The following is a 13,690-nucleotide window of genomic DNA, read 5'->3' as shown; positions in this document are numbered from 1 at the left end:
TGAAAGTGGCTCCAAACTTTGCAATAAAGAACAAGTTTCAAAATAAAACACTGCTCCCTTTGCCTTCAAGTGCTGCCCATTAGATCATTCAGGCGAAGGGATAGAAGTGAAAGTCGAACCGGTCGATCATGTAATTTCCAGTCGGGATGTTGGAATCGTGACTTCAAATCGTCCGCAAGGGTAATGATTAATTGCGTATCGGTAGTTCGATATCGCCGTTTACGTCAAAGACTTTGGCAAAGATCTCACAACCGCTTCGAATAATCACTATTCAATCTTAGTTGTTGCGCAATAAGTAAAAGTCGAAAGGTAACCGTCTCACGTTCAGGAGGGTGTCATCGGTCAGCGTCCGTCGCATCAGCCATGGAGCAATTCCACGTGAGTGCTCTTGGTGCAGCGCAGCATTGGATGCATGAAATGTGGCGTGACCCTAAGGTAGCTCACAAGGCAGAGGTGCGGCCTGGTTCTTGTGGGGGACGTGCACATCATGGGTGCTGTGGATAGCGTGGAGGATGTGCCCAAGGCCGTCAAGATGAAGGGTGTAAAGGGGCATGTTATGCGGTCATAGCTGGCGAGGCCGTCTTCTCCAACGTCAACGGGCCATTGCAGAAGTTGTTGAACTGGCTTGGTGCTGTGGATGGCGTGGAGGATGCGCCCAAGGCCTTCAAGATGAAGGGCGCAAAGGGCCATGTTAAGCGATCATATATGGCGACAGGCGATACCGCCTTCTTCAACGTCAACGGGCCATTGCAGAAGTTGTTGAACTGGCTGGGTGCCAAGGAACGCGTGGGCATCCTGGCTGTGCAGATATACCATCTGTCGGATATCTCGTAGGCCCCTATGAGTCGGCTCTTTAGCAGAATTGGAACGCGCAACGGCACACAACACTGTCCATTGTATGCCAGGTTGAGCAGTAGACGGGTTCTGCCCTCTCACGGAGCCATGGTGCCACTACATTGCGCATCCAGATACAATGCCTGTCAATTGGTCAAAACAAAAGTGCTTTTGCGAAAGGTGTTGGTAGTTGACAGCACTGACATGGTGGATGCTCAAAAGCGCACGAGTCCTGCCCAGGGCAAGGATTTGTTTACATAGGGAGAACGAATTGCTTTTGTCGGTCACGTGATTGTAATGACCATGAAACAGGGTCACGTGGGGCAAATTGAGGACAGAATACCGTAACGCAGAGGTTTAGCCGCAATGTCACGGGTGGCCGTCAATGTAGCAAATCGCGTCGGGCTGAGAAATATCTGCGTTGCCATCTAATAATTGCCATGGGTCTCCTTCCGTCGGCTGGTGCTTTGCATCGTGAATTCAAGGCGGTGGTCCAGGGTAGGATTGCCAGGAACTAGATATGTGGGATTCCGGCCCGGCCGTCTAAACTTGTGGGGCGCATGTCGTCGGGCGGCAAGGAGGGGGCGGGGCATTGGCGATGATGATGCAGGTCAGTAACAGGTTACAGCTGTCTGTGCGCAAACTTCAAAGCCTCCATTGAGCACGGGGGATTATACTTGAGGCTGAGATAAAATGATACCTCCAGCCTCCAGCTCAAGCCACATATGAGGGGCCAGTGAAGCCTTGGGCGATCTGGGTGGGGACCAGCCTACTAGTCACCGCAGCCAGCTCACGGTCAACATCGGGCATCAACAAAATCAGCCTGAGCATTGCAAGCAGCAAAGTTTCCACTTGTTCGACGTCGAGGCGCGTGACTCACACCGGCAAGTACAGTTAGAGTGCCACAAAGCAGCACGCAGAAGTGCGCACACAGCCATAGCCGGAAGTAGATGGCGATGATGTAAATTTTTTTTCGACGACCCCACATGCATTGCGCCGTCAATAGAAGGAGGGGTAAAATTTGCTCCCTCGACTGGCAATCGTGCGTGTCAGTGTTGTGCATTGGTTGAAGCATTAGCAATTTTCTGGTCAGAGAGCAGGTAGCAGTCTTGATGATATGGTAGACATGATAGAAGATCAGGAGACTTTGTTGGTTGATATGACCTTTGCTGTAACGGCGCGCAAGTCATTGGGAGCTGGAGGGGTCGTGGTCACCATCGCGACACAATCCTTAATTAAGCAGCCGTGAAAATGAAAAGCAGTTGGACTGATAGCCTACTACAAATCTCGCATCTCGCCGCGTTGGCAGTCGGCGCGTAGTCGAAAGGCTGCTATCTCTTCACCTGCCGCTGACATTCCTAGGCCGCCTGGAATACCTCACTTCCTCATCGAGCACCAATCACTCTTAAATCTGCGTGAAAAGCTAGTGGAGTGCGCGAAAATTCTCTGCAGCCCACCCAACAACAGCCTGGTCCTGTTAGGGTCTGCTGGCCCCGGCTGCAGGCAGGCTGGCACAAAGGTTGATTGCCCCTCATCAACATACGCCACCTCGAGTGGCCCACCCTCTCGAGATACAAAACCTTTCACTCCTCTTCCCCCCCCTCTTTCTGATTTTTTCTCTCCTTGTCCCGCATACCGAAGATACAAGCTATCACATCTGCGACACGTATGTCCTTCTTCCATCGTCGTGGATAAGCCCAGCGTCGTCGCGAGCATCATCTTTATGGTTGACGCTTGACGGCTCGCTGCGCTCCCGTCCGCGATCCCACATTACCGGCCTTGCGCTGACTTTTCAACACAGACCTACAAACAAACCAAACAATCTACGATCCAACACCGCAATCATGGGCAAGGACGACAAGACTCACATCAACGTCGTGGTCATCGGCCACGTCGACTCTGGAAAGTCGACCACCGTACGTCTCTTGCGCACCGCCCTTCCGGCGCCGCCACGACCTCAAAAACATCACAACTAACTTCATAATAGACTGGTCACTTGATCTACCAATGCGGCGGAATGTACCAAGCGATTGCCGTCCTTTTCCTGTGAATTCTGCTGACTTTTCTCTAGTGACAAGCGAAGTGAGCATCCTGGCGATGATTTATGAGAATTGCATGACTGACGCTAGGTTTCTTCAACAGCCATTGAGAAGTTCGAGAAGTAAGTGTCCCTGCACCATCAAGCATGGTTTCCACCACCTCCCAAGCCTTCCGTCAACCACCGGCGCTTTGTCGTTGATCTGGTCGTCGACCGTCGATGCCACTTGGGGCTCCTTCCCTCCGTGTGCACCGGCACCACCGGCCAATGGCGAGCCGTCCCAATTGCCTTTTTGGGATTGCCTCATCAACCTCATCACCACCACCTTGATTTCAACATTCTCTTCGCGTTTTTGCGCCCTCACAGTTGGAATAATTACTAATCGAATTCTAGAGAGGCAGCTGAGCTCGGAAAAGGAAGTTTCAAGTATGCCTGGGTTCTGGACAAGCTGAAGGCCGAGCGTGAGCGTGGTATCACCATTGATATCGCCCTCTGGAAGTTCGAGACCCCCAAGTACCACGTCACTGTCATTGACGCTCCCGGTCACCGTGATTTCATCAAGAACATGATCACTGGTACTTCCCAGGCCGACTGCGGTATCCTGATTATCGCTGCCGGTACTGGTGAGTTCGAGGCTGGTATCTCCAAGGATGGCCAGACCCGTGAGCACGCTCTGCTCGCCTACACCCTCGGTGTCCGCCAGATCATCGTTGCTATCAACAAGATGGACACGGCCAAGTGGGCTGAGGCTCGTTACCTTGAGATCGTCAAGGAGACCTCCACCTTCATCAAGAAGGTCGGCTACAACCCCAAGACCGTCCCCTTTGTCCCCATCTCCGGCTTCAACGGTGACAACATGTTGGCTGCCTCCACCAACTGCCCCTGGTACAAGGGTTGGGAGAAGGAGACCAAGGCCGGCAAGTCCACTGGCAAGACCCTCCTCGAGGCCATTGACGCCATCGAGCCCCCCAAGCGTCCCTCCGACAAGCCCCTCCGCCTTCCCCTCCAGGATGTGTACAAGATCGGTGGTATTGGCACGGTTCCCGTCGGCCGTATCGAGACTGGTACCCTGAAGCCCGGCATGGTCGTCACCTTCGCCCCCGCTGGTGTCACCACTGAAGTCAAGTCCGTCGAGATGCACCACGAGCAGCTCACCGAGGGCCTCCCCGGTGACAACGTTGGTTTCAACGTCAAGAACGTGTCCGTCAAGGACATTCGCCGTGGCAACGTCGCCTCTGACTCCAAGAACGACCCCGCCATGGGTGCCGCCTCTTTCGATGCCCAGGTCATCGTTCTCAACCACCCTGGTCAGGTCGGTGCCGGTTACGCTCCCGTCCTCGACTGCCACACCGCCCACATTGCCTGCAAGTTCGCTGAGCTCAAGGAGAAGATCGACCGCCGTACCGGCAAGTCGACCGAGGAGGCCCCCAAGTTCATCAAGTCTGGTGACTCTGCCATCGTCAAGATGATTCCCTCCAAGCCCATGTGCGTTGAGGCTTTCACTGACTACCCCCCTCTGGGCCGCTTCGCCGTCCGTGACATGCGCCAGACCGTCGCCGTCGGTGTCATCAAGTCCGTCGAGAAGGCCGCTGCTGGTGCCGGTAAGGTCACCAAGTCCGCTGCCAAGGCCGCCAAGAAATAAGTGTGTTGAGACAATCTTGTCCTGAAAAAGAACATCACTTTGCTCTACGACGAAATGAATTTTAACGTTTTGGGGGCACATAATGAGGAAATGATGGCTGGGTTATACCGGTGTCGCGCTCATCGTGTGCTGGGAGCAAAAGATACTCTAGAGTAGAGGTCAAAATGAATTCCCTTTGTCACACAATTGAAGTCTCTTGGTATGTCTTGATTATACAATGCCCATGTTGCTGATGTCGTCGTCGCGCTCCTTCCACGCAAGGCCGCATCTAGATGGTGGTACATGATTCCTTCTTCATACACAGTAGCGCTCTTTCTACTTTGACGCCGCATCTTCCTGCCCTCCTCGCATCAGCTGATGCAGCTGCAAAGCTTCCTCGACCTCCTCGCTCAGCTTCTGTCCCCTTTCCAAAGCCTCATTTCCTGACGTCGCCACATCATCGCTGGGCATCACGAGCGTGCTTGTCTCTCCCAGTGCGTGATGATCTGACACAGCTTCGTCGATGACAGCCGTATCCTCTTCATCCGCCAGTGTTTCCAAAGGAACGTCGTCCGTCTCTGCCGCACCGTCGATTTCGTATTCGCTCGTCTCGTTATCCCGAGCCATTTCACTCTCGAGCCATTCGTTCCACTCCTCTCCTCCCTCCTCCGGCAGCTCCTTGACATAGTCGCTGCCGTTGTTCCAGTCCCAGAACTTGCCACTGACAGCTTGGTCCAACAACGCCAGCCACGCCTTGCTCGGTTCCTCGAACTCAGTTCCGACCTCCCCCACATCTGCAATGATACTGAGCTCCTGCTTCTCGCCGTTGAATGTTGACGTTGATGACGTGTACTGCAAGGTATGTGACTTCCATGCGAGAGATACTGTGTGAACAGATTCGATCGAGGAAAGCGTATATGGTGTCGCGTGCTCGGCGGTCGCTTTCGGGGCCAGACGATGTGGGAGAATGATGGATGTCGAGGAGGGAGCTAGGAGTTGCTCAGGATCGGAAGCTTGCAAGAATTCCTGCAGGGCAGCTTGTTCAGACATGTCGATTTCGAATTCGCGCTGCTGCACCAATCGTAAGTCGACCACATCGTCTGGAATCATGACATCTTTCAGGAACCACGGCTGGATACACTTCAGGGTGGCCTGCTCAATGTTGCCGTCGGGCAAGGTCAACCGAAGGTCTGGCGCATGGGTGCCTGGCTGACCAGCCAAGGTGATCACCACAGCCGAGCTCGATGCAGGTTCTTCGGAGCCCTCGACGCTGCTGAAAGCGGCAGGATGTGGCATGACGGGCGCCAGCGCCCTCCGCCTTCTGTCATCCTTTTTTCTTGCCTCGCCCTCCTCAGAATGTATAATGTGGCCAAAAGTCGCAGACATCTTGTTTGTGGCGCCGTCCTTAAAGTCTTTAACCTTGGGCGCAGGTAGCTCAATTCGCTCGTCTAGCTTCAAGAAGCGCTTCTTGTCCGCCACGGCGGTGGGCAGGACAAGACGAGACCATGAACGCATGCGATCCCTCCACGCGAGACTACGGCCTTGAGAGTACGGCACGAACTTGCCGACATCTGCCATTTTGTCTGCATGCACCCTGAACCGCCGAGAGACCACCTGTTCCTCGCCAGCAAAGGCGCTGGGGCTTTGAAGAAGACGTGCTACCAGATCAGCACGGTCCTCGACGCCAGAGGCATTCTCCTCCATATCGAGCCAAGTAACTTCGATTTCCTTGGCAGAAGCATCGTGTACAATCTTTGTTTTTGTGATGCGACTCAGCTCGTTGAGCACGTCGCTTCCGAGGAGAGCCCTCCGGATATGTTGAATGGAGATCTTTCGAGACTTGCGGGAGCTGATGGCTTGATCTATCACTGATAGCACTGCTCGCACCGAGGACTTACGAGCCATCAAACGAATGCTGCCGGACTGGGCGGTCAGCCCTTCGCCCGCTTCCAGCGTATTCACCCGCAGAATATCGATGACTCCCAGTGTAGGGTGCGTGATCAGGCTGTATGCCTCTGGCTTTAGCTCCACTAGGCACGATCCTAACTTGTCCACCTCTTCCTGGCGCTGAAGTCCCCATAGCTTGGTCATGATATCGTGGACAAGTCTTCGTTTAGGTGACTGGTGAGTGGTTCGGTCGCCCATGGGTGTCCAACGGCTGAGAGACTTCATCCAAGGAAACGAAACGTTGATGCTTCCGAAATCTGTCATTGACTCCTTGCGTGGAGTAATGTATCGCACTAGCTGCTCGGACAAGAACGCATCGTTGACCTTTTTCGCCAGAGCGTCGTACTCTCTAGAAGAGAGAACAGGCGAGTGCCGTGGTCGCATGGCTTCGATGTTTCGCGAAATGTCCTCGGCGTCCGCATCAGCTGGCGTCTCAGCTTCGAGAAGCTGATCCCAGTCGAGGGGCTCTTCAGGGGCGTCTTTCGGCATGACGATCGGTTCGAAAGGCCGTCGTAGTGTGTCGGGGTTGTTCATGATGATCGCACTGAGATCCTCCCCCAGTGCCTTCAGGCCCATGGATTCTTGATGTAGGTATTTCGTGCGGTACAGGTTCTTCGCGCCCTTCGACACGTGAGAGCGGTGCTTGGAGAGGGGATCCCACGAGATCGGCGGCTTCGATGGTTCGGGAGGTCTATCGTCGAGCTTTTCTGAGGATTGGGCCACCGGGGGCTCGGGTACCTCCTTGGGCGCTTCTGTTGACCCAGGCGAGAGGGCTTCAGGGGGGTCAGCGGTGCTGGTTGCTTCCTCCTCTGCCAGCTCCCATCCCGATGCCGTATCTGCAAAAGCTTGCCTCTTCCCTTTGCGTTGCGTGGTTTTGGGCGCCTGTTCTTCGCGCCTGGCGCTGAGCAGCGCTTCGAAGGCGTCGTTGCTGTTCCATCGTCTTGACAGGTCACCTGAAGCCAGGTGGCGCTGTATCTGTCGCTGTGCTATGCCGGGACAGCAAGATCGACATATGCGCTTCACGCATATTGAACGTGACAGCATGAGGAATAGTTCGGAGCGTTGCAGATGATGTTGCAGTTGGCTGCAAGGTCGAGCAATGCGCCTTGAATTTTTGGCGATGCGACACTTATCGATAAGCCTCGTAAGTAGGAAGGCGCGTCTCAACGCGTGCCCCTCGACCACGAGGCAAAGACTCGCATCCAAAGTCGATTCTCTACATTCACAAACACATTCAAAATGCCTTCTGGTAGGAGACGTGCGGTATGTGCCACGCTATCTCATTTGAGCCCTACTGACAACTGCAGCGCGACGAGTCCGACGACGACGAAACCCAGCCCACGCAGCGACGCCCACGCTACGACTCGGACGATGAGGGCGCCAACTCGGAGGCGAATGGCGACGCGCAGACCGCAGACGATCAGCTAGCCAAGAAGTTGGTCCGCCATGCCATCTCCTGCGAGTATTCCCGCACGCCAATACGACGTGACGGTATCAAGGAAAAGGTCCTTGGTACCCAAGGACGATCATTCAAGAGGATATTCGCATTGACACAGAAGCAATTGCGCCTAGTCTGGGGCATGGAGCTACGGGAATTACCAGTCAGAGAAAAGATGACATTGCACGAGAAGCGAAAAGGTATGGCAGATCTATTGCTATTAATAGATGTGGCTAACCATCCAGCCATGGCTTCCAACGCACAACCCAAGACCGGTAGCGGTTCCTATATCCTGGTGTCGGTGTTACCCACAGCGTACCGGACTGCCGCCATCGTCGCACCATCCCGAGCACCAGGTATCGAAGACGAAGCGACGTATGTAGCATTCTACACACTGATTGTGTCGACCATCTGGCTCAGCGGCGGCGAGCTCTCCGACCAGAAGCTCAAGCGTTTCCTGGAGCGTCTCAACTCGGATCGCAACGTATCCACCGAAAAGACCGAAATGGTTCTCAAGAAGATGGAGCGCCAGGGCTACGTTGTGAGACGGGTGGACCGACCGCCGGTTGGGCAAGACGGCGAGAGTGTGGTGACATGGCACGTCGGGACACGTGCCAAGGAAGAGATTGGTCTGGACGGTGTGCAGGGCATGGTGCGTGAGGTGTACGGCGACATGACCCCCGAGTTGGAGAAGAAGATGAAGGCAAGTCTCAGGGTCAAGGACCGGCCGCGAGCCGATGCCGAGGAGGAGCAGGGCGATGCGACGCAGATAGCAGATCAATCCGTCGCCGTAGATGACGAGGAATGAAGAACCGATAGTATTCCCCCCCCCCATCAAGTCCTACTCTTCCCTCGGCGGCGGCGGTCCGCAGGGCTGTATCATCTTCCGTATCAGCTGCGCGCGGACTTTTGTGACAGGCTCGTTCTCCGCGAGAGCAATGTAGGAGAGTAACGGCCGGTGGCCGACAATGGACGAGTACGTGTCGCGCTGAATGTTGGTGCGCCATTCCCAGCTCGTGGTGTCGGGGTGGCCGGTGCCGACGTACTTGGCCTGGAGGCGCTCGAGTTCCTGCTGGTTGCGGAGTTTGTCGGCCTGTCCATGTTAGCCTTGCGCAGGGTCGGAGCCATGTGCGTACATACCATTTTGAATGCGCTGGTGGATGTGTGGTGATGATTGTTCGTTCGCAAGGTGCCGTGCAAAGTTGTTGGGCGGAAGATCTTCGGGTGGGTCCAGAGTTGCCGAAGTCAAGTCAAGCCAAGTCAGTCAATCAATCGACCATCTCTCACATGACATTATATCTAAATTCCGTGCCACTCACTCGGAAAGAGGCTCTCTCATATCCAGCCATCACTGCAATATGAGCTGAAGACTAGACCATGGCTCCCATCGCAGCGCTGCCTGAGCAATGGACCGAGCTCATGACAGCTCGTGAACAGCGCGCTCACCTGGTCGCGGACATCACAGCCATCAAAACCGAATGTGACGCAAACCACGAAGCGCGCCACGTCAGCGAATGCACGACATGCTTTCCCAAGGTACTGGATCGCTTGTATGCGCGGTATAAGGACAGCACAGGCGGCCGCGAGTGGTTCTCGGAGCGCAGCATGGTCATCCCCGGGCTCGATACAGTCATCAGCGAAGCCAAGGCGGGCAAGGCCAAGCTCAGCGACATTGACGTGAACATTGCGTCGGAGAAGGAGGCGTGGTATCGTTGGGTTCTGCGCAGGCATCCCGAGTTCTTGGCCGTCGCCCGCACCGGCAAGGAGAAGCAGGTCAGGGATCTTTTGAATGACCCGGACACCACGCGCGACGAGCTGGTGAGGGCGGTGGGCGAGGCGGTGGGCATGCCAGAGCACTGGTCGGAGGATATTGACGGGTTTGTGGAGAAGTACCAGGCCCGCAGGGGAGACGAGAAGGCATTGAAGGAGCTCTACATCCAGCAGTTCTTCAAGGACCAGGCCACGGGTGAGACCCTGCCGCATGCCCAAAAATACCTAGACATGTATGAGGGCGATCTCAGCGTCAAGTTGGAGGATGTCATTGGCAAGATCATCGCCGCCAACAAGGACGACAGGAGCACGCAGACGAAGCGAGAAGAGCACAAGAAGCGACTCGACGAGCTGCGAAGGGCCAAGACGACATTCGAGCGGGACAGAGCCAAGGCTAAGAACCAGACCCAGGGGGCTCAAAAGTCAGGCATCGAGGAGAAGCTGGACCACCTCCCACCGTGTCGGACGTGCAGCCAGCAAGTCGACCCTGACGTGTACTGGCCATGTGCGCTTTGCATGACAATGGTGCAACTGGGGGGTGCAGGCGACTTGACGGTATACTGCTCGCAGGAGTGCGACGACAAAGGACGAGTGAGTGATTGTTTTTATCTTCTCTTGTCGCCCACTGGACTAACGTGAGAACAGCTCGACCACGAGACCGAAGCGCACCTCTGCCACGCCGGGGAGAGCTGCGTCTTCTTCACCGATCCGAAAACAAGCCAGCAGGGCGGCCCCGAGAGTGCCAAGATGTGTAACGAATGTCTGGATAAGAAAGAGGCTACTGTCTACTGCACGCTCACCTGCGCAGAGCGCCACCTGCCACGGCATCGCAGGAGCGTGCACGGCGCGGAGATGGAGGTGGACAGGATACAGGATCTGGTCTCGCCGTTGCACAAGGTCGTCGAGATGACTTTGTCGGGCGAGAAGGTGGGCGCGGATATCACGTTTACGTAAAGGGACTATGGCTGGGATACATGAGTACGCGGCGTACAGGTGGATCGTTTATGGCGTTGGGATTAGAGCGATGCTCGAGGGACTTGGAATTTCTGATAGACAGACGGAACCGGCATTTGGTTGGCATTGCTATGATTGACAATGAATGGGCCGTTTGACCATTGTTATATGGCGCCTTGGTGCCATTTTCACGACTTGTCGTTACATCCGAGCCTCTTCGGCATTTACGCCCAAGTCCATCCGCTGTCTCCACTTGTATTCTCACTCACCTCCATCACTCGCAAACATGACATGAAGCAAACACACTTTATCTTCTCTCAAAGTCCATCTCGCAGATCTTTCTACAGAATGGACCAGATGGAAGATTCTCATGACAATCCGTCGCGGCGGCACGTACAGCATGCCTGTGTTGCCTGTCGCGCCACCAAGATACGGTGTCAACCCAGTGAGCAGCCAGGCGTGTGTAGAAAGTGAGCTTCCATCCATTCGAAGCAGGCGAGCTGAAACTGACAATCTCAAGATGCCTCGAATCGAAGCGAGAATGCGTTGCGAGGACCGGACCGCGGACGCGTCGTCCCAAGCGCAGTAAGAAGTACGCATCTGAACCCGTTTGAGCACTGCATCGACAAGCTCATCGCGGACAGTTCACCAGAAGCCGGCCCAACTCATGAACCAGGTCCAAGCTCGACGCAAGCGCAGACTTTCACCATTGACTTTGCTGTCCCCGCGCCAGACGAGCAAGACGACTCCTTCTCGTCCCTCGCACAGACCCACGAACAAGCTCTCGCGGCCCTCTTCACAGAACACGAGGAAGAGCAAGACTTCATGTTACCTCTCTCGCCGCCCTCTTCATCGGCTACGCCAGCGTCTCATCCTGTCGAGTCTCTGACCGGTCAGCCTCAATTCAACCTCGCCTCGGCTTCCTCCCTTCTGGATATCTTCAGGACACACATGCTGCCCAACTTCCCCTGTGTCACTCTGTCAGAAACAGACACCGTGGCGGAGATGGCTACGCGGCAGCCGTTTGTCTTGCTTGCTATTCTGGCCTCAGTCTCGGCCTCGGGCAACATGCTCCAGGGTCATGGCCTCTACGATTCAGAGTTCCGGAAGGTCCTTGCCCTCAAGTTCGTCGCAGGCGGAGAGCGTACGCTAGAGATCCTTCAAGGCATTCTGATCTACTGTGCCTGGTAAGACTCTAGAAACCACCCCCTGTTGCTCTCTTAAGTTGACGAAGAGTCGTAGGTACCCTTTCCACCTACGACCGAAGAACAAGCAGGCGTATCACTATCTGCGCATGGCGTCTGATCTACTGCATGATCTGGAACTAGACAATGAGCCGGCTTTCTACCAACCGGAAGATTTTCTCCTCCAAGCTGGTGTCAGGGCGTACTTGAGCTACACTTATCTTGCCGCCTCGTGAGTACGTGTACACTGAGTGGCCAGCTCTTGTCTTACTTTTCAAGGTTCCTCATCGGTTGGCGGCGATACAAGGGGATCTACGCATCATTCGATACTTGGACAGAGAAAGCATGTTCTCTGCTCGAGACAAATACCCATGTATCGGGGGACAAAACCCTCGTGGCTCTCGTCAGACTGTCGTCCATCATCATATCAAGGATCGACGTGGACGGCAAGAAGTCCACGTACACCGAAGCAGACAAACACCTCCTGCTACTAGGCCTGGAAGCAAAACTCGACTCTCTTCACATCGCACACGAGACAACCACCAAGAGTCAGTACCCCTTTCTGCTCAACCACGCAGTGCCAACGCTAACAGGCAAGACGCACAAGACCCCGTCGTACTCACGCACCTCTTTGCCAAGATCTACCTCATCGCTGCCCCTTTTCTCACCCTACCCCCGACCCCAAAATCTCCCTCACCTCCGAACATGAGCTACATCATAGCGCCTCTCGCCACGGCCCTCACGACCCTCGCCAGTCTCTCCGACGAAGCCCTCCGGGCCTTCACCGCACCAGACTGGTTCCGTCTTATCGTATGCGTGATTGTCGCCTCCAAGCTCTCCTTCCCCTTGGCAAACGACCCATCCTGGGATGACGCATCCGCCAGAAGCGCTCTACGACTAGGCTCGTTCCTGGACAGCTTTTGTCAGGACGACAACGACGACGGCGACAAGGCCAAAACTAAGAACGACGTGCTGTCCGCGAGCCGCGTCGTCATGCGCATGGTGCGCGACAAGTTCAACCGCAAACTACATACAGCCGCCGGTGCAAAAAGGACAGCATCCCTTGGTTGCCCCATGCTCGACGGCAGTCTCGACAACTACATGCCCATGTGGGATCCGCCGCCGCTGCCGCTGCCCCCTCAGACATCCCAACAACAAAGCGGCCCCGTGTTCCACGACCTCTGGGCGACTATGACAATGTCCTGGTCCAACGGCCGAGGGCCTTGCCCCTGACTAACAGACAGTCACATGCTCTCTGGCGTCCAGTCCCAGGCCATGCATGCACGCATGCTGGCGCCCCCCGCGTGGGCACGCCACACGCAACCTCGGTGAGGTGTATGCATGATGGCCCGCACGACTCATTGGGAGAGATCCGCGGGAGAATACTGATGTGTCACTTTTCCTTTTTCTTTTTTGGCTCTGCGCGGTGAATGAAAGCAGTTGATGCATTACTCTATCCTGAAGAACCAAAACACCTGGACATGAGCGTATGCTTGTGTGCGCACGCAGAATGAGCCCTCCTCGTCCTACGCTTCGTTGATGTTATGGCCCCGCAGAAAATAACGCCCAGCAAAAGGTATCCGGCACAAGAAAACAAGAGAACGAAAAGTAAAAAAAACATTCCCACACGCGCCTTCGCGGAACCCACAAGTCGGTACAAAGGTAAAGCAACGTCGCTGGTGGATCCGACCCTAGACTCCTTCGCTATCGTTTGTTGGCCGTGGGTGTTTTGGTGAAATAAAGATGTGATGATCGCTGTCCCTGAAGAATACCCCGTATATAGCCCTCCTCCTGCGCGGCAGCGAGGTGTATGCGATGCAGTAATGCGATGCGCCCAACCCAGTGCTCTACCATGCTGTGCCCCCTTGGTATATGGTGCTCAACCGAGAGCGGTCGTCTTCCCA

General features: G+C 55.2%; 7 protein-coding genes across 7 annotated transcripts; 5 read left to right on the top strand and 2 right to left on the bottom strand.

The window, feature by feature from the left end:
- Positions 1–487: 487 nt before the first annotated feature.
- Positions 488–834, top strand: F5Z01DRAFT_632712 (uncharacterized protein; the record flags this gene model as incomplete). The annotated part of the gene is made up of 2 exons (XM_046261879.1): positions 488–539; positions 569–834. The coding sequence occupies 2 exons, from the start codon at positions 488–490 to the stop codon at positions 832–834; spliced, it is 318 nt and encodes a 105-aa protein (XP_046122562.1).
- A 1,495-nt stretch (positions 835–2,329) lies between these two features.
- F5Z01DRAFT_643792 (translation elongation factor 1 alpha) lies at positions 2,330–4,730 on the top strand. The gene is made up of 6 exons (XM_046262738.1): positions 2,330–2,500; positions 2,636–2,750; positions 2,822–2,853; positions 2,906–2,916; positions 2,977–2,995; positions 3,266–4,730. Exons 2-6 carry the CDS (start codon positions 2,679–2,681, stop codon positions 4,512–4,514), a joined length of 1,383 nt encoding a protein of 460 aa, XP_046122561.1. The 5' UTR covers positions 2,330–2,500; positions 2,636–2,678; the 3' UTR covers positions 4,515–4,730.
- A 99-nt stretch (positions 4,731–4,829) lies between these two features.
- F5Z01DRAFT_632710 (mitochondrial inner-membrane-bound regulator-domain-containing protein) lies at positions 4,830–7,484 on the bottom strand (the record flags this gene model as incomplete). Its single annotated transcript, XM_046261878.1, has 1 exon — positions 4,830–7,484. The coding sequence occupies one exon, from the start codon at positions 7,482–7,484 to the stop codon at positions 4,830–4,832; it is 2,655 nt and encodes an 884-aa protein (XP_046122560.1).
- Positions 7,485–7,679: 195 nt separating this feature from the next.
- Positions 7,680–8,686, top strand: F5Z01DRAFT_632709 (MAGE protein; the record flags this gene model as incomplete). The annotated part of the gene is made up of 2 exons (XM_046261877.1): positions 7,680–7,703; positions 7,748–8,686. The coding sequence occupies 2 exons, from the start codon at positions 7,680–7,682 to the stop codon at positions 8,684–8,686; spliced, it is 963 nt and encodes a 320-aa protein (XP_046122559.1).
- A 33-nt stretch (positions 8,687–8,719) lies between these two features.
- On the bottom strand, positions 8,720–9,227 carry F5Z01DRAFT_670347 (splicing factor 3B subunit 5/RDS3 complex subunit 10; the record flags this gene model as incomplete). Its single annotated transcript, XM_046264549.1, has 2 exons — positions 8,720–8,971; positions 9,198–9,227. The coding sequence occupies 2 exons, from the start codon at positions 9,225–9,227 to the stop codon at positions 8,720–8,722; spliced, it is 282 nt and encodes a 93-aa protein (XP_046122558.1).
- Positions 8,972–10,837, top strand: F5Z01DRAFT_208762 (uncharacterized protein). The gene is made up of 2 exons (XM_046258135.1): positions 8,972–10,239; positions 10,294–10,837. The coding sequence occupies exons 1-2, from the start codon at positions 9,256–9,258 to the stop codon at positions 10,600–10,602; spliced, it is 1,293 nt and encodes a 430-aa protein (XP_046122557.1). The 5' UTR covers positions 8,972–9,255; the 3' UTR covers positions 10,603–10,837.
- Positions 10,611–13,255, top strand: F5Z01DRAFT_208741 (uncharacterized protein). The gene is made up of 6 exons (XM_046258134.1): positions 10,611–11,072; positions 11,123–11,194; positions 11,247–11,789; positions 11,845–12,018; positions 12,066–12,334; positions 12,385–13,255. Exons 1-6 carry the CDS (start codon positions 10,744–10,746, stop codon positions 13,017–13,019), a joined length of 2,022 nt encoding a protein of 673 aa, XP_046122556.1. The 5' UTR covers positions 10,611–10,743; the 3' UTR covers positions 13,020–13,255.
- The last annotated feature ends 435 nt before the right edge of the window (positions 13,256–13,690 follow it).

This window comes from Emericellopsis atlantica (assembly GCF_019669845.1).
Source record: "Emericellopsis atlantica unplaced genomic scaffold F5Z01scaffold_2, whole genome shotgun sequence".
Lineage (NCBI taxonomy): Eukaryota > Fungi > Ascomycota > Sordariomycetes > Hypocreales > Bionectriaceae > Emericellopsis > Emericellopsis atlantica.
The sequence above is the reverse complement of the archived record's forward strand: the minus strand, read 5'-3'. Positions and strand labels throughout refer to the sequence as shown.